This window comes from Juglans regia, chromosome 11 (genome assembly GCF_001411555.2).
Source record: "Juglans regia cultivar Chandler chromosome 11, Walnut 2.0, whole genome shotgun sequence".
NCBI classification, from domain to species: domain Eukaryota; kingdom Viridiplantae; phylum Streptophyta; class Magnoliopsida; order Fagales; family Juglandaceae; genus Juglans; species Juglans regia.
Genome location: NC_049911.1, coordinates 36,766,508 through 36,788,628, shown reverse-complemented (window position 1 = coordinate 36,788,628; position 22,121 = coordinate 36,766,508). Strand labels below are relative to the sequence as shown.

Here is a 22,121-nt window from a genome sequence, read left to right as displayed (position 1 = left end):
ATATATATATATATCCATAATTCCGTGGTTGAATGAGTCAAGTCGTGCTAGCTATTCCTTACTAAATGCACGAGAGTGTTATATCGCTCTCCATTTTGAAAGAGATCTGCACCGTTCCCTCCTCCACACAGCAAACTTTTTCTAATTTCCTTACTTTTTAAATCTTTTTTCCTTGGATATAATTAGTTACTTTTTGAACATGGCATTAATTAAGATAAACATCGCCAGAATTGATGTGTATGAGGCAATATTATATACATTATTTAGGATTACATCGTATTAGTGTTATGTGGTTGGTAGGGACTAGAGTGAATAAAAATTTCAAATCCGATTACTATGCATGCAAAACATCCTTTCTTATTTATTTATTAAGAAAAAATATAGTTTTGTATTTTTTCTAAAACTAAAAAAGAAAGTCTGGCTGTCCTAATTATGAACCGCATGATACAGAGATGGATGCCCAGCAACGCCCGTGTCGGTTGCAGATAGAAAAGGTCTGGAAATAGATGAAAGACCATGGATATCAGATGGACCATGTCGGCCTTCAAATCTGCCAGTTTGTATCAACTTTCTGTTCTCCACATGAACCCCATTTTTTTTTTTTTTTTTTCCTTTTTGGTGTGTTAGTTGTTAATATATTTCGATCAATTGGCCCCCACCCCTCTCCTTGCATTAATGCGATTCCTTGTAGATGGGTCCCAAATTCTGAATTCAAACGCCAACCATTGGGTCGGAAAATAGTAATATTAAATTTTTAGGACTTGTATAGATAAGAATATAAGATAAGAATATAAGATGAATTAATTTTAAATGAGTTGAATAAAATATTATTTTTTTAATATTATTATTATTTTAAGATTTAAAAAAATTGAATTATTTATTATATTTTATATGAAAATTTGAAAAAATTATAATAATAATAATAATAAAATTAGATGAATTGAAGGTATTTCTAAATCCAAATAGCTTTTATTCTCCTAAATTTTTTTTTATTCATTGGGAAGGGGATTGAGCTCAAGAATATTTTAATATGATAAATATTTTAATATTTTTAAATAATAATATTATTAAAAAATAATATTTTATTTTATTTATATAAAATCATCCCATTCCATCTTATTATCCAAATAAACTTTTAATTAATTAATTAATTATTTTTTTTTTTGAGAAAAGCTCTTACTCAATTAATCTATATCAATTTGCTCATTCATAATTATTATTGTTGCGGTATGATGGGATACTTGATCTCTCACGCCCGCACACAAATATGTTAACCATACTTTAATTTTAATTACTTTGTCCAACACTTGAAGAAAAATGAGTGGACGGTACAACTACCGTACTACTGTTTCTTCTTCTTCTTCTTCTTCTTTTTTTTTTTTTTAATGTTATTTAAAAAAAACAAAAATAATTAAGAATTAATTTGAGCAGTTCTCCACCTTCTGTCTCACTTCCGAACATGATGTTGTGAGAAAATATTTTTTATAAGTTTTATATAAAAATATGTGTTGATGTGTTAGTTATTAATATATTAAAGATTATGAAATTAAAAAATTGAATTAAAAAATATTAATAATATAAATTTTTTTATTTAATAGATATAAAAATTATAAATATATACAAGACATCAAGAAGTATGAATAGCGTGGAAAAAAGCCAAGTCCTATATTGTCCTCCACACTTTCGATGACAACTTTGACTCTAATCCGATCTCCAAAATATCCAAAGTAACCGAAATTTAAGGGAACACATTTATTTATTATTTATTTCTAGAAACAACAAGGACGTTTAATTTCGCAGTTATCGAGGTGGTGGGGGATGTAAGTAAAACTCCAGAAAACCTTACCAAAGCATATTTGTCTCCACTCCATCATCTCGTGGCCCTATGGCCTACACCCCACTGGCCACTGCTTAGCTCACGTACCCTCTCTGCTCAATACAGCTCCATGTTTTGTTCTTCTTTCCTTTCCTTGACAGATTTATCGGCTTCTCATCGTCGTCCATTTTGAAAAGCTGTGGCCGGGAGCTTTACGTCCAGATCAGGGAGCTCTGCTATCTTCTACTTTATAAATTCTGTTTTGAGTAATTACTTTCTTTTGAGGAGGAATCTCTCTCCATTGAATTGTGAAACCGAAGCAGCAAGCAGTTGGACTTGGAAAACATGCATGGAGCAGGAGCAGGAGCAGGAGCAGATCAGAGTTGAGCTGCGGTCTTTTGGTTCTCGCATCTATCAAAATTCAGGTTAAATGGTTACATACATAATCAGCTTCCAACTTCTTCGCTTGTTTTCTCTTTCCTTATATCTTTCTCTCCCTCTTTTCCCCCCTCCGAATCAGCTTTGATTCAAGTAAGTTGTTTGCTTTTTAAGTTTCCTTTTTTAATGGTATAGTTCATAAAGTAGACTAAAAAAACAGGAAATTCACAAAGTTGGGTGTTAGATTTGGAATGCTTGAAGGTAGTTCACAAAAGTTGGGTGTTAGTGGTTTTGAAAAATGTTAGGATTTAGAATTGGTAATTACATTGGTATCATTAGGAATATGGATATGTTTTATGTCCGTTTGGATAAAGATGAAATGAGATGAGATGATATTAAAAATATAAATTTATTTTAAAATTCGTTTAGATTGATGATATGACATGATATTTTTTAATATTATTATTTTTTAAAAATTAAAAAAAAAACTAAATTATTTATGCAAATGTAACTTCTCAATCCAAACCGACCTTTAGTTTTAGTTGAGATAAATTACTGATCACTTTATGCAAATGTAAAAGATATGAGTAACTTTGAAGTACGGTCTGATTCTTTTATTATCAGGTACGCCACTCATCCACAGCTACAAACAAAATTGACGTTTTAACCTTCAGCTTTCTTTGTCTTCTCGCTGTTGATTACCTTCAACGCTCTCAACAGAAGTTTATTTATTTTATAAATAAATATTATTATAATAATAATCGGCTCAATTATTTCATTTGTGAACGTTTGTTTCCTGCTCAGCTGTTCCCAAGATGGTGACCAATCGGGTACTAATGGCGTTTCATGCTCACACCCCCTACTACGTATAGTTAGTTCTACATCACTACTAGATCCATCTCCTCCCCTCCCTTTTTTTAATTACCATTTGGCCCCTGCTCTATTCCCTAATGGCCACAACTACCCCCATTCCCTCCCTCCGGTTCACAACCCTCCTGTTCTTCCTCTTCTTTTCTCTTTTCCCGCCTTGTACGCCCCTAACGGCCGAATCCGAAGCCCTCCTCCGCTGGAAAAACCAGCTCAATGACCCCCACCATTGCTTGCAATCCTGGAAAGCTTCAAACTCTCCCTGTGAGTTCTCCGGCATTACGTGCCACCCGGTTTCCGGTAGAGTAACCGAAATCTCTCTTGAAAGCAAGTCTCTTTCGGGGGTGATCTCGCCGTTTATTTCTGTCCTCCAGAGCTTGACTGTACTCTCGTTACCGTCCAATAACATCTCCGGAAAGCTTCCTTTGGAACTGAGTAACTGCAGCAACCTTAGAGTGTTGAATCTCACAGAAAACAACATGATCGGACGTATTCCCGACCTCTCCGGGCTGAGAAGCTTGGAGATTCTCGATCTTTCACTAAACTACTTTTCGGGTTCATTGCCAAGTTGGGTGGGGAATTTAACCCGATTGATTGCTCTGGGGCTCGGTGAGAATGTATTCGACGAGGGTGAAATTCCTGAGACTCTTGGGAATTTGAAGAACTTGACTTGGTTATATCTGGGGGGTGCTAACTTGAAGGGAGACATTCCAGAGTCTATTTTCGAGCTCAAGGAGCTGGAGACGCTTGATATGTCGAGTAACAAGATCTCCGGGAACTTCCCCGAGTCGATTGTCAAATTAAAGAAACTGAACAAGATCGAGCTCTTCGATAACAATTTGGCTGGAGAAATCCCACGAGAGCTTGCCAACCTGACCTTTCTGAGAGAATTCGATGCTTCTGCCAACAGGATGCATGGGAAGTTGCCCAATGAAATTGGGAGTCTGAAGAATTTGGTGGTTTTCCATATTTATAAGAACAACTTTTCCGGGGAATTCCCTGCAGGATTTGGAGATATGCAGCATCTTGTTGGGTTCTCAATCTATGGTAACAGCTTTACCGGGGAGTTTCCTGTGAATTTTGGCCGGTTTTCACCGTTGGACAGCATCGACATATCTGAGAATAAGTTTTCGGGTGGTTTCCCAAAGTTCTTGTGTGAAAACAGGAAGCTAAGGTTCTTACTTGCTTTGGGAAATGAATTTTCCGGAGAATTGCCAGAGTCTTATGCTGAGTGCAAGTCTCTACAAAGGTTGAGAATCAATATGAACCGCTTGTCTGGGAAAGTTCCCGATGGGGTTTGGGCACTTCCATACGTAAGAATGATTGATTTTGGTGATAACAATTTTAGTGGAGGTATGTCCGCCGAGATCAGGTTTTCTGCTAGCTTGAGTCAGTTGGTTTTATTGAACAATAACTTTTCAGGTGAGCTTCCACCAGAACTTGGCAAGCTGAGCAACTTAGAGAGGCTTCATTTGAGCAGTAATAACTTCACTGGTAAAATACCTTCTGAAATCGGTGCTCTGCTGCAATTATCATCTTTGCACTTGGAAAAGAATTCTTTGACAGGATCAATACCCCCTGAACTGGGTAACTGTGTGAGGCTTGTTGACTTGAATCTTGCCTTAAATGCTTTGACAGGAAATATACCAGAAACATTTTCTTCAATGGCCTCGTTGAACTCTCTGAATCTTTCGAGAAATGAACTTACAGGTTTGATTCCTGAAAACTTGGAGAAACTGAGGTTAAGCTCCATTGATTTGTCTGAAAACCAGCTATCGGGAAGGGTTCCATCTGATCTTTTGACCATGGGTGGAGACATAGCATATCTTGGAAACAAGGGACTCTGTGTCAACCAAAATTCTAAAATCAGTTCAAGCATAAATGTTTGTACTAAAAACCATAGTCAAAGAGGGATCTTTGCAGGTAAATTCGTTCTGTTATGTGTTATAGCATCCACCTTGGTTGTCCTATTAGCTGGATTATTGCTTGTGAGTTATAAGAACTTCAAGCTTAGTGAGGCTGATATGGAAAATGAGTTGGAAGGGGAGAAGAAAGTAGATCCTAAATGGAAACTTGCATCTTTCCACCAACTAGATATCAATGCTGATGAAATATGTGATCTGGAAGAAGAAAATGTGATTGGAAGTGGTGCTACAGGAAAAGTTTATCGACTGGATTTGAAGAAAAATGGAAGTACAGTGGCTGTAAAGCAACTATGGAAAGGAGATGGCGTGAAGATTTTGGAAGCAGAAATGGAGATTCTGGGAAAAATCAGGCACAGAAATATACTGAAGCTTTATGCATCTCTGCTAAAAGGAGGCTCAAGTTTTCTGGTATTTGAGTACATGGAAAATGGTAATCTATTTCAAGCTCTTCACAGAGACATCAAAGTTGGGCAGCCAGAATTGGATTGGTACCAGCGGTATCAAATTTGTTTGGGAGCTGCAAAGGGGATTGCATATCTGCACCATGATTGTTCACCACCTATCATTCATAGGGATATAAAATCAAGCAACATTTTACTTAATGAGGATTATGAGCCAAAAATTGCTGACTTTGGGGTTGCAAAGGTTGCTGAGAAGTCTCTTAAAGGGTCTGATTATAGCTGTTTTGCTGGCACTCACGGCTATATTGCTCCTGGTGAGTTTCAAAACTTCTTTTCTTTTCTTTTTTCATGCATGGATAAATAAACCATGAATGATATTCATTAAGCCCTCATGTTGGCGGTTATCTGTCTCCTAGCCATAGGACCTTAATATTTCATGAAAGGATCATGTGTGGTTTTTGCAGGAAACGTGGATATAATAAATCTTAGGTAACATTTTCAGAACTAGTTAGTATTAAATGTTCTTTGTTGAGAATGTAATTTTGATGATTGCTTCTTATAGAGCGTCTACTTGAAAACCCTCACTAAGATATGACCCACTGGAATATGGTTTCTGAAGTGTAACCGAAGTAAAAAGAATGGTTCATTCCTTCAAGTTATCTATCGTTATGTCTACATTACCCCCTGCCCCCGCCCCACAATAAAATGGAAAAAGTTATTAAACTAAGGGAAACTAGTTATGATAACCTGATGAAAATTCTAATTTTGTAAACTTGCGTGGCTGAGGTTTCCTTTGTGACTAATGAAGAGGTTTTTATATAAATCCAATGTCCTTTAGGGAATTGCGATTGTCTATTGTTACTAATGTCTAGACTCCAATTTTACTATGCAGAGCTGGCATATAGTCTTAAAGTCACTGAAAAGAGTGACGTATATAGCTTTGGTGTGGTGCTGCTAGAACTAATTACGGGTAGAAGACCTGTTGAAGAGGAATATGGAGAAGGAAAAGATATTGTTTATTGGGTTTTAAATCATCTCAATGACCGTGAAAGTGTTCTCAGGGTTCTGGATGATAAAGTGGCAACTCATTCTGTCCAAGATGACATGATTAAGGTCTTGAAGGTTGCAGTCCTTTGTACTACTAAGCTTCCATCCGTTCGCCCTACTATGAGGGAGGTGGTCAAAATGCTTATTGATGCCGATCCTTGCGCTTTCAAGTCCCGAAAAAACGACTCTGACAAAAACAGCAAGTTTTTCCTCTAGTCAGTCATATTTGCTTTCAGGAATAGCTGAGGTTCAAAAACTTGATGCAAATCTTAGGACTTCCGCAATTGTTGGCCAAATTGTAGTTCCTATGATTATGATGATAAGACCTCCTAGAGTACACGTATTAGACGAAATGGAGTTGGTTGCTGTAATCTGATGCGGAGCCTATTGCTGGTTTTGTATATGCAATATAAATATATATATATATATATATATATATATATATATATTGATTCAGGAATAATTTTGCATATGAAAGGCAGAAGAAGCATTTCAAGCAGATTTGATTCAATATTACTTCGAAATCAACTACTTGATATTTAAAAATACCTAAAGGTAAATTGCTGATGTGGAATGTATAAATTATATATTGGTCTCAAGAAACCAAAATTTATAGAGCAGCAAAACATGAACATTAGGGGCCGAATGTTTGTTATTTGTTCTTTAGATGTAATAGCCCGACTTAAAAAACCGACATAATTCAGAAGAAAAGTAAAAGAAAAAAAAAAAAAAAACACAATTAAAGAGGGAATCAGCTTAACCACTCTGGATTGATTGGGTTGAAATCCAGAGGGATCGAGACAAAAAGTTTCAGATGGAACTAAAAATGTCCTACTCGGGTTCATAAATTAGTCTACTTATTTATTAAATAAAGTAATTCTTACTTGGGTAAAAAACATATAATTGGTTGCTCTTATGGCGATCATTACCAATTTGTGATATACGTGGATAATGGACTTTAGATGTATGAATGATGATTGCATAATGGACTCAGCTGACTTCAACAACTTGTATTTTGGTGTAGATAACAAAATATTAAATAAGAAGAGTCAAATATATATATATATATATATATATATATGAAAGTCGTTAATCACTGATGATGCAATTACAGAGAAATTACACAAAGCATAGGATGAGATTTATTTTATATGGCTTTTGTGGGTCCTGACTCCTTCCTTCCTTAACCTGCACGTATGATACGAACCTACATCATCCATCCCCAGACAACTGTGGCTGCTCAGCTCTAAAATCATCTTCTCGACCTAATTTTGAACGGAAGGTTAGGAGTTTAGGCTTTGGATTAATGACTAGTGTTTTGTAGTTTTCAGCTCTCTCCTTGGGGTAACGACTAAGCGGTCCACTTCTCAAACTATTAACTTTTCAAATGACTTGCTTGGTCTTTGGTCCTCACAAACCCTCCCTAAAGAAACCGCGTTTTCCTTCACTTTTCTCTTTCGCCCCCCCCCTTTTCGAAACTCCTATACACACTTCAAATTGGCCGAAAACCTCATGCTCCTCCTTACCCACCATGATATTATCAAAACTTGCCCATTATTTCCATGGCTTTCATCTTTAACAACTCCAACTTTATCCTCCCCTTAATCCTCTCCTTATCCTTGGTTTCTTGTATTCCGTTCGTTTATTCACTCTCCGCTGTATCGATTTCTGAGACTTCTGATCGAACATTAATCTGTGCAATAACTAAGCCTCCTAACCAGCCACTTTCCCTCAACTGTACTAGTTTCCCTCAAGGAATTCGAATCCTCGTGAACAAGTCATTTTCTGGGTTAGTCGCTGGAAACGGGTTTTTCTGCGCGTTGAGGCCGCCATCTTCCTCATCCATATCGATCATGCGTTGTTGGAGGTTCTCTACCGATCGTACTGTGTCCTCCAAGCGTATCTATCGTGGCCCGGCTCTCAAAGAACTTGATGCTCGGAATTCTCACATTTGTGGCCTTGTAAACGAGACCAGTCGCCTAGAATGCTGGCAGTGGCGCAGATTCTCTCCGAGTATCAATCATAACTTTTCAAGAATTGCAGTGGGTGAGAATTTTGTATGTGGGTTATCGCAAATTGGAAATATTACTTGCTTTGGGAGCAATAGTTCTAATCAAGTTGTTGGCAAGGAGCCTAGCGGGAACTATAGCGTGGTTTCTGCCGGGTTCAGGCATGCTTGTGCCATCTATTCGGACAACAGTAGCTTGTATTGCTGGGGAGTTATGGTGGGCGAGAAACCTCAGGGGGAGTTCACATCATTGGCTTTGGGAGAGAACCGTAGTTGTGCTCTGAAGCTTAATGGAAGAATTGTTTGCTGGGGCGAACAAAATTTCAGTCTGCCAGAAAACTTGCAGGGGAAATATTTCAAAGCGATTGAAGCAAAGAGCAGCGTTTTCTGTGGAGTTGCATCATCGGACTCCCTTTATTGTTGGGGTGATAATAGTAATACTCTTGATTCAAACCACCCGGTGTTTGATTATGTTTTGCCAGGGCCGTGTAGAAGTAGAAGTGAATGTCCATGCGGTCCATTGGCAGGGTCTTCCATAATTTGTGGTCAACAAATGATCTGCAGGCCTTGTCCAAGGAGAACTTCCCCTCCACCACCGCTGACATCATCGCCGTGCGCTCCATCACCGCAACCTGGAGAGGAAACCGGAAGCACTGGTTGGGATGACAAGATGGTGGCTTTCCTAGTGGTGGGGTGCGTGGGGTCGTCGGCTCTTTTACTAGTCTGTTGTTTCTTTCTGTTCAGATATTGCAAAGGTAAAGGCTGCCGCGTCCATGATTCAGGTCGCTTGGACGAGACAGGAACCGCAGCTGAGGCTGAGGATCGACCAGCTGCACCACCACCAGGCCCAGCGGTGCCAGCACCCGTTCTGGAGAAGCGGTTGAGCCACTTGATTAGCTTGGGAAATGGTGGAGGCCAATTGGAGGAATTCTCTTTGCAAACACTACTTGAAGCCACAAATAACTTCTCTGAAGACCACAAGATTGGAACGGGGAGCTTCGGTTCCGTCTACCACGCGACTCTAGATGATGGCCGAGAAGTGGCTATCAAGCGCGCTGAGATATCAATGTCTTCAACGACTTCACCATATGCCACAAAGCGCGAGGATGACAAAGACAATGCTTTCCTAAACGAGCTCGAATCTTTGTCCCGCCTCCACCACAAGAACCTCGTCCGCCTATATGGGTTTTGTGAAGATAGCAACGAGCGCGTATTGGTCTACGAGTACGTGCACAATGGAACCCTCAACGACCATCTCCACAGGCTCCAAAGCTCTCCTCTAGTCTCATGGGCTGCACGCATTAAGGTTGCATTAGACGCAGCTAGGGGGATTGAGTACCTACACGTGTACGCGGTTCCACCAATCATACACCGCGACATCAAGTCCTCCAACATATTGTTGGATGCCACGTGGACTGCCAAGGTGTCCGATTTTGGCCTATCATTGATGGGCCCTGTAGACGAGGAGTCGCACCTTTCGCTTCGTGCGGCTGGCACAGTTGGCTATATGGACCCCGAGTACTATAGACTTCAAAAATTGACTACCAAGAGTGACGTCTATAGCTTCGGAGTGGTATTGCTAGAAATGTTGTCAGGGTACAAGGCAATTCATAGAAACGAGAATAGAGTGCCACGCAATGTAGTTGATTTTGTAGTACCCTACATTGCTCAAGATGAAATTCATAGGGTTTTGGACCCAAAAGTGCCGCCGCCTACACCATTTGAAATTGAGGCAGTGGCATATGTTGGGTATCTAGCGGCAGATTGCGTTAAATTAGAAGGTCGAGATCGACCATCAATGACCGAGATTGTAAGCATATTAGAAAGAGCCTTGGCTGCATGTTTAGCGCACCCAGCACTTTCTCGATCTACAACTGGGTCTTCTACGTAATAGTTTTGCACGCATACCATGAAATAGTCCCATTTTGTAGAGCAACACATTAAAAAACAAAAAAGATTATTTGGTTGTTTACTTTTCTGATACATGATATTCAACTTTTCCCACCCCTCAATTGTTAATTGGGTTGAGATTCGATTTGGATTTAGAGATGAGTTGATATAGTTTTAGATGAGTTTAATAAAATATTATTTTTTTTAGATTTAAAAAAAGTTGAATTGTTTATTATATTTTATATAAAAATTTAAAAAAATTGTAATAATGAGATGAATTTAAAAGTGTGCAATAAAGTAACTAGCACGGAAGGAGAGTTGAATGTGCTTGCTTTTCAACCCACTGATTGTTTGTTGGTTTGTTTAACCAAGACTTTTTCCTCCCTTCAAATTAAGCTTTGAATTTCATTATTCAAAGACAAGGTCAAATAGGTGGAAAATTTTGAAATGGAAGTCTCCGGATGCACCAAATCATATGGTGGGAACCTTTTCAAGAAGCCAACCTCGGGCTCAACCATTAGAAGCGTAGGACTTTAACCAAAATATGAGGACAAGGTATCTCTTTGGTGCGAAGGTCTTTCTTTGTAAAGTTTTCCTTTTTAAGACTTTTTGATCATCGCTAATAATGTTCAAGGCAAGACTTCTTATTCGCCGTTTGTTGTTCGAGATTTTTGTAGCATAAAGACTTTTTATTTCTTGTACAAGCTGAGAACTCAAACTTCACGAAATGGTCCTATTTGGATTTAGAAAATATTTTATTTCATCATTAAATCTCAATTTAATTTTTTTTAATTTTAAAATAATAATAATATTAAAAAATAATATTTTAACAATATTTTTTATAACTTTCATTTAAAACCATCTCAAATCCAAACCAACCATTCACAAGTATCGGTTTGAGATTACAAAACAAAATGAGAGGATAGAGACCCTAATAACACCTCTTTGAAACAATTAGAGCCCACAAATTTAACATAAATTAATAGGAAATGGTGGGTTTTTTCACAATCAAACAGTAAAAAAACAGAGCCTATTTGCCACCTGAATCTCTTATGGAGTTTCTCAAAAGCTTCTTCAACGTCATGTGACCAAGCAGCAGGGGTACACTGCTTCTAGTATTTTCTTTTTTAATCGTCATGACTCATATTTATCAAAACTAGATTTAGCTTTCTGAACCAAACCACCACCACCACCACCCGTCACACCAGTCCTTAATTACACCTACCACCACTTGCTCTTTGTCGAGCAAGCTGCAATTTAGCTTTTGCTTTGACTATCAACAACGAAGGTTACAAAATACCCAAGTCAGTGGGAGCGAATCATATGTTAAAAGTGCTAAGCAGCTTTAACTCGTTAGAACTCGCTTAATCATTCAATAAAGAGTTGGATCCAATAATATCTCGTTGAGCTGGAATGGAAAGCTTATCGATGGGCAAGGACCGAGGCTCCTGTTGTAGCATTACATATTCTTTGGACCAAGAAAAGAAACAAAAAAAAAAAAAACCTCGTGCTTATTAAAGCACTAATATTCATCCAAACAGCTTCATCGCATTATTCCTTTCCAAAAGCCTTTATGATTTAGTTCCTTCAAGGTACAAGCCATTTTACAGAAACCTGCCCAAGTGAGGCCCGACTATTATGCTTCTATGCCTTGTTTGCCTCCAAATATCCTGAACCAGCCTTCCTTTGCTCAAGAAGTTCATCCAGCACACTATCAATTTTGGCAAACACATCATTCTTGGAAAGGTTACCATTGACCTGGAACAAAACAAAAAGGGCTCCCAGTTGGATTCTATTGAATAAAAATCATATATACTACATAATAAGCACAACGTTAATAGAAATTTTCCTTCATAAAAATTCACACAAACATTTGTTTCCCAGCGGACGATTTCTAGGACAGCAGACCATCCAAAGAAAATCACCACCTACTTTATCTTGCAGGAATGACAATCCAAGCAGGGCGCTTTATTGGCTCTAGTTTGGCATACTGTGGAGTAAAATGAAAACGGAACTGTCTGCTCTCAGTGGAAAGCAGTAAGCAAAAAGAAAGGAAGGATAGCCAAACTACCTGCAAACTAAGAATTCGCCAAAAGCTTGGTAAGACCCCTTCATAAATCGGATATTATTGACTTTCCATGAGATTGATGCCAGGGGGCAACCCCTAAATTTAACTAGTTGAATCCAAACTAACGGTGGCAACAAGCCTTTCAGGCACTCAACTCTATCTTGCGAACTCATAGCAGTTTATGTATGTAATTGTCCCTTATGTCCCTTTTTTATTATCGCTTGGCTTTCAAATTCATATGTGAAAACATCTCTTTTGGGCAATATCTATGTTGTTGAGTATCTCCACATTGACAACCCAATCGCATTCCCCACACACACACAGACACTTCCACCACCACTAGAGATTGGATATATATAATCTGTTTTCTAAATAAAAAAAAATATAATTCTTAATATTATATAATAAATAATATAGTCCTTCCTTCTTCCTTGACAAAATCTTTTTTAACAACATTTAAAGAAATTTTTGAAACATAGGTGTTTTCTGCAAAGTCCATAAGAGAAATATGCTTTTGGAGCTTATTCATCTCTTCCTTCCATTTGCGCTTAACACGCTGTTTTTCTAAATCTGAAAATTTTGCAACATAGGCTTTTCGCCTTTGTTTGTTTTTAGGAGAAGCAAAATCTTTTAAAAGAGCAGGTAAGTCAATTTCAAAAGATTTGTTCAAAACATTCAAACTGTGATGAACAGGTGCAACTGGGGCTTGCATATCTGAAGCTGTAGGAGACATAGAAGAAGTATCTTCTTTGTCTGCTTCATTATTTATGTTCTGGTTTTTTGAAATATTATTTATTATATAATATTAATAGCTGCAAGACCAAAACAGAACTATGATACAAAACAAGGTAACTAAGACCCGCAATGGAAAAGAAGTAAAAATTTCAAGATAAGGAGCAGTCAGCCATTGCCACTACCATTGATACAAAATCGCTACTTCATATCCTACTTGCTTCGCCCTCATACTGTCCTATATGCAATGTAAGCACATTATGCCACACACACACACACACACACATGAGAAAGAAGAGCAGAGGCTTTACATGCCTTCACAGTAATGTCTTTATACATTGAAAGTACTGCCTCAACATTCTGATGATGAGTACACAACCGCAATTTTACCTAAATCAGGCAACAAAACAAATGTTCATTAAACACTCACAGCTATCCAAAATGCCAGGAGATGAGCACAAACCAAGATTGTGAATAACAATTTAAAAAATGAAGATAAATGATAAAATAGAAGCATACAACTCCTGAATAACCCACAAGTTCTTTGAAGTTGAAGTGCTAAAACTAGGTAGATGGTTTATAATATACCTTTTCTTCAGTATCATCAAATCGCTGGGTAAGCCTGGCAGCAATTTCTTCAGTTTCAGGCGGAGAATACTTCAAGTGGTAAATCTTCCCAGTAACAGGATCTAATCTTCGTCCAACGACTCTCTCAACAAGAGTATCTTCAGCAACCTGAAGAAACAGGTGGGCATGTTTAATGAGCAATGTGGAAAGCACACACTTAAATTCCATATCGACCATATATCAATTTGAAAAGGGAGTTAAAGAAATAGCACACAAGATTTCGATTAAACTTCACATTGGCATATTGTATCATCATACAGAATCCCAAAGCTAATAAAAGCATATGTAAACCAAAAAAATCAGCTAAAACAAGCATCAAGTTCATCTTTCTCCTTGTTATTTATATAAATTGCTCATTACCATCTCAACAGCAATAAAAATAAATCCTTACGTCTAGGAGAATGAAAAGATCTGGCTCAAACCCAAATTCTTTAAGAGCAGTTGCTTGTGATGAGCTCCTTGGGTAACCATCCAAAAGCCAGCCATTTTTGTGAGCGTCTGGCCGCAATAGACGCTCCTTCACCATCTACAGGATCAAAATTCAGGAATGACAGCAGGATCATATGTCAAGCTGAAATTAATTTCCCTACCATGACAACAATTTCATCAGGGACTAGTTGTCCCTTTTCCATGAATTGCTTTGCTCGCCTTCCATTTTCACTACCAGCCGCAACTTCTGCCCTGAGTAAATCGCCAGCAGCAACATGCACCAAGCCATACTGCATATAGGAGGATGACTTGATTCAATCTGTTCTTCTTCACGGGCAATTCCGAAATGAGAAATTCATGAAATATACCACTATTTACATGGAAAAGGACACTCGGTGATTGGGAGAAATAATAAAAATACAAAGACCGAAAAACAGAATGTCAAACAGATAAGTGTCTTAAATTGCCTAGATAACGAATAATCAAATGTAATCTAGATGAGGTAATTATCTCTTTCCCCATGGACCATTTACTTTGAGTGTGTATCTTAATGGAGAAAGGGCATAAATGTATTTGAAACATTGAATCTAAAGTCTGTGAGCTAATCTTCTGGCTACAGATACCATTAACACAGACTGACATACGGTTTAAACTATACAGCAGAACAATCTGACACGTTTAATTCTAGGCAATTAATACACAAACAAAGCAACCACTTTCACCCCAAAACAATCGGTATTCTATTTAGACATGGTTAGTTACCATCAAACAGATCTCTATGGGAAAACTTAAGGATATGTTTGGTTTCAGAAAATTTAAAACTTCAATCAAGACATCTTTCAAACACCGAAAAAAAAAATCTATTTCTCAAAAAAATCTAATCATTTGACAAAGATACCGTGAAATAATATACCCCAACAAATACAATCTTACTTACCAAATAAAATAAAAAAAATTGAGGAAAAAGAAAGAGTGTATACTGCTTAGGATGTAGGATTTAAAAAAAAAAAAAAAAGGCTTACTTTTTGTGTGATGAGCTCGCATTGGGTTCCTTTGCCAGAAGCTGGAGCCCCAGATATCATAATTTTGAGAGGTTCTGGCTTCTTAGCAGCTGCTACTATCTGCTCATGGTCACTAAAACACGATATCAATCCCACCTGAAGTTCGTACAAATACGCAGTTCCACCGAGCGACAATCATATCAATTAAACCATATGGACCAAAAAATAATCACAGAATAAATATCAAGTAGAAGGTACCATGAAATTAGGAGCTTTTGACAACAAGGTTTCCCTAGGAGGAGAGACGGCTAGGGTTCTATCGTAACGGAGGGAGATGCGTGAATTGTTTGAGGCGAATGACAAGTATGAAGTTTGAAGTTTGGGAGAGTTAGAGCGATGGGAAGAAGTGGAGGCTGGGAGTGAAGCAAAGCAAGGCTGAGGCTTTGGCTGCGTTATCGCCGAGAAATTTACGATGCACGCCATTTTGAATCTTTGATCACTTCCTCGCTCGCTCTCTCTCGCCCGCGCATCAAGGTTAGGACATTTATTTATAATCTCCGTGTGTTGGTCCTACCCTAGCATTATACTTTTTTTTTATTTTTCCCAAGCAACAATTTCTTTTCATTAATTGATATTTGAAAGTAGCAAGATGCATTAATCGTTTACTGTAAATTAACAACGTAGAAAAAAAATAAATAAGAAATGGATTTTGAGTATAAAAATCAAGTCTTCGTTCATCCTCACCTTGAAAGATTTAAAAGAAAGAGTTGCTTTTTTAATTGATGATCTTTTATATTGTTTTGGTCTTTGATATTTCTATCTAGTTATATGTCAGTCTTGCTTTAGTGAGTACTCTAGACTTCAAGGTTATCGCACCGAGCAATCACGTCTAACCTTAACATTACAAGATTTTGGATCCACTCATTAAGATAGAGCATGCTAAAATTGTCTGGTTTCCAAGTCTCGTACAAGAATTCAACCTCAATGAAACCATGCTAAAATTGGCGAGTTTCCAAGCAATTGAAACAATAAGCCAACAGAAGAATCTTGTTGACTGTTGTAGCCACAATCCATACCAGTCCCTAGTTAGAGCTATAATTCGGATTCCCCGTCAGTCGAGGAAATAAAATGGAGAGAAAAGGAGTGGGAGGATACTAAATGCATTCATTGATAGAATACTTTTCAATCACTATATACAGTAGAGGCATAACATTACAGAAGTCGCAAAAGCATAGAGAAAACGTCGAGAAAAGAGGGGAGATGTGTCCTATTGTAGTGATTATATGGAATACATGCCATAACTTTGCTAATTTGTGTAGCTCGCCGAGGAACAAATCAATTGCACAAATCCTGACTTCCCTCCCGGCTAGACCAAGAAACAAGACTATTCACATGAGGCAGAAATGAACATGACAATGGGAAGCGTCCATTTTCCATCTCAATTCTTGTCATCACTTGAAGCTGGAAGTCATAAGCATAAAATGATCCATCTTCTTCCCTCTTAAAAATCACATCTCCTTTCATCCTCAAACTGAAAAAGGGAAACATATCCATTATACATCCCATAGTGATACTATGTTGCTTTGTCCAGGCCTCACCTAAGCCCTTCAAGATCCAAATGTCTATTTGGTTCACTTCTTCATGAGTCACAAAACTTAAGAAACCACCCATCTCGATAATCCCATCATGAGTCCTGCAACTTTTTGGGAGTGGTGTTGTATGAAACTTCTCCTCGTCCACATCCATTGACACTACGTAATCACTATGATCAATATGAGGAACCCAGTGCATAGCTCCAATTGCTGAAACAGGCTCACAACCAAACCAGCTAACAAGTCCAAAAGAAGGTCCATTCACCCAACTCCATAATCTCGTACCAACAATTAAGGTCTCACAACCGATAAAACCTAGCTCATCCTGAAACAAGTGAATTACTTTATATTCACCAGTAGCACTGCTTAATGCCATGCCATAAGATTCAACATGAGCAGGAAATAAAGTACCCAGAGGAAGTGCAATCAACTTCCTAGTCACGGGATTCATTACTATTAGTCCTCCTTTCTTCAGTTTGTCATCAAGCAAGATTAGACCATTGCAAGTAGCCCTGATATTTCCCAAGCAACTTATATTATATTCTCCGATTTTGCTCTTTCCATCATTAATTTCCAAGCACTGAATATAAGACTTTAAGAAGGGGCTCAAGTTTGGCAGCCCAAAAACAGGGACACATTCTGACTGAAGAGATTTCACCTCAACTGAAATGGTATTTGGTTTCTCTGGTGGGATCAATGCCATAGGAGAACTGTACAAGCTCCCTCTTTTAATTGATGATAGAAAAATCAAAACAGACTCAGATCGACGTAGATGGGCATCAATAAAAATGGGGCTATTAATTATGGTATACCATGCCTTACAAACAAGCCTTGACCTTTGAAGAGAGTCAATAGGAAGTCGAACAAGAATGTTTGAGATGCAGTCTTTAGGAAGATAGGGGACTAGAGCCTCTTGTTGCTTCTTTTTCTCTTCCATTGACAATGCTCTCTCCACCACTAACTTTAAAAAGCTTGCATTTTTGTTGCCTATTGCTTTGGCCATCGTGCCTACTTAATCATAAACATGAGACCCCGGGGTGGTGGTTCACATAAACTATCAGTACCTTAACCTTACAGGAAATTATATAATATAATAAAGGAAAAAAATGTAAACATATTCACCCATTGAAGAGTGCAGCAGAAAGACATTTAGAAATGATTATCCCATTTTCATTCTAAATTTCAGAGATTAAACAACCATGTAATCACAAAGAAGGAAAATATAAGTCAATTAGGACTTGGAATACCAACAGGAAAAGAAAATCACATTATTAGTGTGAGAAATACCCATTGATAATGAAAATATCAAACCACAACTTGCACCTTCATTGTTGCCTCTACCAAGTTACTTACGATTTAATAGCGTCACTTTGGTAAGTTCCTATTTACATTTATTTCCATGCACCCTTCTCTAAATGAAATTTATGCAAGAGAAATACTTTAGTCACAAAGAGATCTCACAAAAGTAAATTCATAAACTGATGTGGCTTTATGTGATACATTAGATTGTAAAACTACTTTTATTGTAAAATATATCTAACGTATCATATGAAGCCATGTAAATTTGTGGATTTACTTTTGTGGAATCTCTTTCTGGCTGTAGCACTACTTTGCAACTATCTAGTCTTAAAATAAATAGTGGAAGCGATATAATAATAAGTAGGAGACAATATTATGATTGGAAACTACTATCTAGTTTTTGGAGGGGTACCACTCAATGTCCTTACCTGTATGCCGTTTGTACCATCACAAATACAAATTTTAGAAAGACATTTAGAAATGCTTTACCTGGTACCATCACAAGTACCAGGTAAATTTGAAGCCTATACACAAATTGGAATCAAATAATAATCATAATTTTCAGTTTGGAAGGCGTGCCCATTCATTTTTCTTATTAGCAGGTAAATCTCTGAACTAATCTACAGCCAAAAGACTGAGTAAATTTGAAGCCTATACACAAATTGGAATCAAATAATAATCATAATTTTCAGTTTGGAAGGCGTGCCCATTCATTTTTCTTATTAGCAGGTAAATCTCTGAACTAATCTACAGCCAAAAGACTGAGTGCCATTAGTCATTCAGCACTAACTAAATGTGACCTACTGTATTGATTTCCATAGGTTAAAGCAAGACATTTACAGTCATGATAAAGAAAAGGATCGAAAACAAGATACATAAGAGAATCAACAAAGTGGATCTGGTCATAAATATCAACAATAAGAACTCACGTGATAAAATCACCTTTCCTTTACTAAGTTCATGACAAACGCACCAATGCAAGAATTAAGTACATTTGATAGAGTCAAAACAGTAATGGATATGTGGAAGACTGCCAAAAAGAAAGGCAATTTTATTCATGGATCTCAACTATGAAAAAGAGAAATCGATAAGTGTTGAGTAATTGAGTTAGTCTTTTCTGATAATAATAGATTTTAATAAATGAAAGGGCATACCTTAGTAAAATGCAAGTATAGAATAGAAATGTAGGAAAACAAAAATAATTGAAAATTGAGATCTAAATTTACACAGAACTCCAAGGAGTGAAGTGATGATACACTACCAGTAGCCATCAACTAGTACTCATCATGCAACTAATAATTTATCTTTATTGAGCCTAATTACTTGGCAACTGTATGGCATGAAATACTTCTAGGATTAACTTTGTTTGAGATATGCTTGGGGGGGGGGTACAGAAGTTTTATCTAAGGGTGGGTCAGAGAAAATTATGAAACAAATATACTAGAAGTGACATAAACTGAACTCATCCAAGTCAAGGTTGTGTTTGGATGTTGAAGTGAGTTGAGTTGAGATGATAAAATATTGTTAGAATATTATTTCTTAATATTATTATTATTTTGGGATTTGAAAAAATTGAATTGTTTATTATATTTTATGTTGGGATTTGAAAAAGTTGTAATGATGAGTTGAGATGAGTTGAGAGGATTTTTTGGTCATCATTGTATAGGACACTTTTACATGAGATTTAGAATGCTTCAGGATACAAGAAGGCCTTACCCTCTTTCACCTCTTTGTGACAAGTACTCATTGAGGAGGGAATCTCAATTAATTTGGGATGAGTAAACCTCAAGTGACACTAGATCTAGCCTTCTTTTGGGAAGCCCCTCACCTGCTCCAGCCCAAAAAATAAAAGTACAACTATTAGATGAGGGTAGATCAAATGTCACGTGGGCGTCATTAGAAGACGTGTGCAGGTGTGAGTATATGTGTGGGATTTTCCTGGTTTCCATTATAAAGTGTCCAACAGAAATATCAATACCAATTCATATGGAAACAACTATAATGATAGGAAAAAAAAAAAAGAGAAAGAAACGATATGTAGTACCAAAAGCTTCATTTGCAAGAGTGCTCCTAATGGAAACTACCGTCTACAATGTAATAAAAAGTTATAATTTAAGATTACAAAAGACACAGAAGTTCACCCATTCTGAGAAGACAAATGGTATCAGCAACCGAAGATCATTTTTTTAAAATCAATTTTAGTAGCGTTCTTGAGTAAGGTTAAAAGGAAGGGGAATGGACTGTTCATACATGTGCAGAAATGTATGCACGAACATTTGTGCAATATTAGGGGAATGATCAAGCAGGCGCAAAAGCCAATCATTGTAAAAAGGGTGTCTGTGTTCCAAGGCAACCGTGATGTCTGAAAATTACTGGTGACTACAAACGTAATCTCCCTGCAAAAGCAGATAGCATGGAGCCTGGTATTTGTCACAAATCCTAAGAAGTTTTTTGTAAGTAAAAATTCGTAGACGTTTTAAACTTACAGATACATATGTAAAAGAATTCAACCCTCACAAAAATCTACAACGGGAAACTCTAATATTCACATATCCAGAATAGTTTTAAAAATGAATCAGAACTTCGTACTTGTGATAGTTGCAGCGATAACCTTTGATGACTAGAATTAGAATGATTGGTAATAAACAGCATACTTAAACCTAAAGCGGTTCCGAAGCAAAAAAAGAAGATATCAATAGAAGATTTTGGAGGCTTGGGAGCAGAACTTAACCGAAGCTCAATCACAACCTCAATCGAAAGATGGCAGATCCGAAATGTAAGCCTAAAGATTAGACGTAATCCAGAAAGGAACAGGACAGAGGAATGCATTGACTTAAGATATCACTACCAGGATACACAAATTTTTTTTATCGGAATTACAGGACTTTTCTCAGAAAAATTTACTAGGCTACAATTAAAAGGAAAAGATGTGAACTTCGAAAGTTTTGGCTACCCACAAGTTACAGCACAGTTTCTGCCAAGACACAAAGGTTTTATGAAAGTCAAGCTTTTTCTAGTCATCCTTCAATGTTGCTACACATTTCCTGTGCTTCTAGTCAATCAAACCGCACCATTCTCATATTAGCAAGCAGTTCTGTGACACGGCCCATATAAAAGTTTCCCCTCCACAGTGGCTTGAACTTTGTTCCGCACTTGACAGAGACGAGGTTCGGTTAAGGCTCTAGTTAAGCCACCCTATAGTCTACAGACATTGAACCTGATATTTTGATAATTTTTCGTTCATTCTTCTAATTTAAAAAGGCAAAAAACAGCGTAGCTGCGTAACAGACTCAATGAAATCTACTTCTTTTAGAGAGAGAGAGAGAGAGCTAGAGAAACAATCGGTAAGAAAATGAAAAGTACGAAACCTAAGTGATGGTCTGCTCAAACTTGAAGAATACGATTGAGCATGTTCATGTTCTACCTGATGATGTCCCCTGTGCCTTCTTTGCCTTGAATTCTGAGACTATTCAACGGATAAAACAAACAAACAAGAAGCTCCGTCATTGTCCTAAGGCGATCCGTCCAATAACAAGGAGTATTGTTTGTTCATTGTTGGAGTATATTTCTTGGAACTTGGGAGAGAAAGAGAGGACTCGGAAGAAGCGTGACGAGGTTGACCTTGGTATTGTATTGACCGCTGGTGCAATACTGCTTTATCTGAGCTATCGGACTCTGTCGGATTGAAATTTGAGAGCTCATTTGATTCAATTTGGGTTTGGGGGAAATATCGGGCCCATTTCAATTTTCAGTCGATAAAAGTCCCAGAAATATATATTTGCTTTGGGCCTTTTTGCTTGCCCAAATAACAAAGACATCTTTAAATGGCTTAAAAGTTTTTTTTTTTTTTTTAAGACTATTCTCCGTTAATCGGGAAATATGTTAAAAGCGTGGCATATTAAAAGCGGGAAATATGCAACGGTAAATAATAAAAATTCTAATGAAGAATATCATTTTTTTCAATTTTAAAATTATATCCTCCCGTTCTTTTTCGATGTGTTTATAATTATAATTATAAAAAACAGTTAAAATACTAATATT

The 22,121-nt window shown here is 37.3% G+C and overlaps 4 protein-coding genes across 11 annotated transcripts; 2 read left to right on the top strand and 2 right to left on the bottom strand.

Annotated features, from left to right (window-relative positions):
• The first annotated feature begins 1,840 nt into the window (after positions 1–1,840).
• On the top strand, positions 1,841–6,805 carry LOC108987664 (receptor protein-tyrosine kinase CEPR2-like). The gene is made up of 3 exons (XM_018960630.2): positions 1,841–2,241; positions 2,999–5,701; positions 6,280–6,805. Exons 2-3 carry the CDS (start codon positions 3,145–3,147, stop codon positions 6,648–6,650), a joined length of 2,928 nt encoding a protein of 975 aa, XP_018816175.2. The 5' UTR covers positions 1,841–2,241; positions 2,999–3,144; the 3' UTR covers positions 6,651–6,805.
• Positions 6,806–7,561: 756 nt separating this feature from the next.
• LOC108987657 (serine/threonine-protein kinase-like protein CCR4) lies at positions 7,562–10,484 on the top strand. Its single transcript, XM_035695686.1, has one exon. It carries the CDS (start codon positions 7,997–7,999, stop codon positions 10,331–10,333), a length of 2,337 nt encoding a protein of 778 aa, XP_035551579.1. The 5' UTR covers positions 7,562–7,996; the 3' UTR covers positions 10,334–10,484.
• Positions 10,485–11,658: 1,174 nt separating this feature from the next.
• LOC108987660 (adenylate kinase 2, chloroplastic) lies at positions 11,659–15,736 on the bottom strand. Of its 5 annotated transcripts, none has more exons than XM_018960623.2 (7): positions 15,448–15,736; positions 15,211–15,345; positions 14,350–14,478; positions 14,151–14,285; positions 13,721–13,867; positions 13,448–13,522; positions 11,659–12,090 (listed from the first exon to the last, which is right to left on the bottom strand). In XM_018960623.2, exons 1-7 carry the CDS (start codon positions 15,670–15,672, stop codon positions 11,977–11,979), a joined length of 960 nt encoding a protein of 319 aa, XP_018816168.2. In that variant the 5' UTR covers positions 15,673–15,736; the 3' UTR covers positions 11,659–11,976. The 5 variants fall into 5 exon arrangements, with proteins under 5 accessions (XP_018816168.2, XP_018816169.2, XP_018816173.2 ...); XM_018960624.2 differs by having other exon boundaries at positions 15,211–15,309; positions 15,448–15,732; XM_018960628.2 differs by having other exon boundaries at positions 15,211–15,322; positions 15,448–15,604.
• A 602-nt stretch (positions 15,737–16,338) lies between these two features.
• On the bottom strand, positions 16,339–21,717 carry LOC108987658 (F-box/kelch-repeat protein At3g23880-like). Of its 4 annotated transcripts, none has more exons than XM_018960616.2 (3): positions 21,449–21,717; positions 19,797–19,908; positions 16,339–17,792 (listed from the first exon to the last, which is right to left on the bottom strand). In XM_018960616.2, exons 2-3 carry the CDS (start codon positions 19,825–19,827, stop codon positions 16,525–16,527), a joined length of 1,299 nt encoding a protein of 432 aa, XP_018816161.2. In that variant the 5' UTR covers positions 19,828–19,908; positions 21,449–21,717; the 3' UTR covers positions 16,339–16,524. The 4 variants fall into 4 exon arrangements, with proteins under 4 accessions (XP_018816161.2, XP_035551288.1, XP_035551289.1 ...); XM_035695395.1 differs by having other exon boundaries at positions 21,505–21,717; XM_035695396.1 differs by having other exon boundaries at positions 16,339–17,789; positions 21,505–21,717.
• Between the last annotated feature and the right edge of the window lie 404 nt (positions 21,718–22,121).

What these genes read in the sequence shown, in the direction of transcription:
- LOC108987660 (XM_018960623.2), bottom strand. Translation starts at nt 15,672, where the DNA reads ATGGCGTGCATCGTAAATTTCTCGGCGATAACGCAGCCAAAGCCTCAG. An exon ending in ATCTTTTCATTCTCCTAGAC is followed by an intron (nt 13,868 to 14,150) that starts GTAAGGATTTAT and finishes CTGTTTCTTCAG; the next exon opens with GTTGCTGAAGATACTCTTGT. An exon ending in ATAAAGACATTACTGTGAAG is followed by an intron (nt 12,091 to 13,447) that starts GCATGTAAAGCC and finishes GTTTTGTTCCAG; the next exon opens with GTCAATGGTAACCTTTCCAA.
- LOC108987657 (XM_035695686.1), top strand. Translation starts at nt 7,997, where the DNA reads ATGGCTTTCATCTTTAACAACTCCAACTTTATCCTCCCCTTAATCCTC.
- LOC108987658 (XM_018960616.2), bottom strand. Translation starts at nt 19,827, where the DNA reads ATGAGTACTTGTCACAAAGAGGTGAAAGAGG. An exon ending in TCACAAAGAGGTGAAAGAGG is followed by an intron (nt 17,793 to 19,796) that starts GTAAGGCCTTCT and finishes TTTATGATTAAG; the next exon opens with TAGGCACGATGGCCAAAGCA.
- LOC108987664 (XM_018960630.2), top strand. Translation starts at nt 3,145, where the DNA reads ATGGCCACAACTACCCCCATTCCCTCCCTCCGGTTCACAACCCTCCTG. An exon ending in TCACGGCTATATTGCTCCTG is followed by an intron (nt 5,702 to 6,279) that starts GTGAGTTTCAAA and finishes TTTACTATGCAG; the next exon opens with AGCTGGCATATAGTCTTAAA.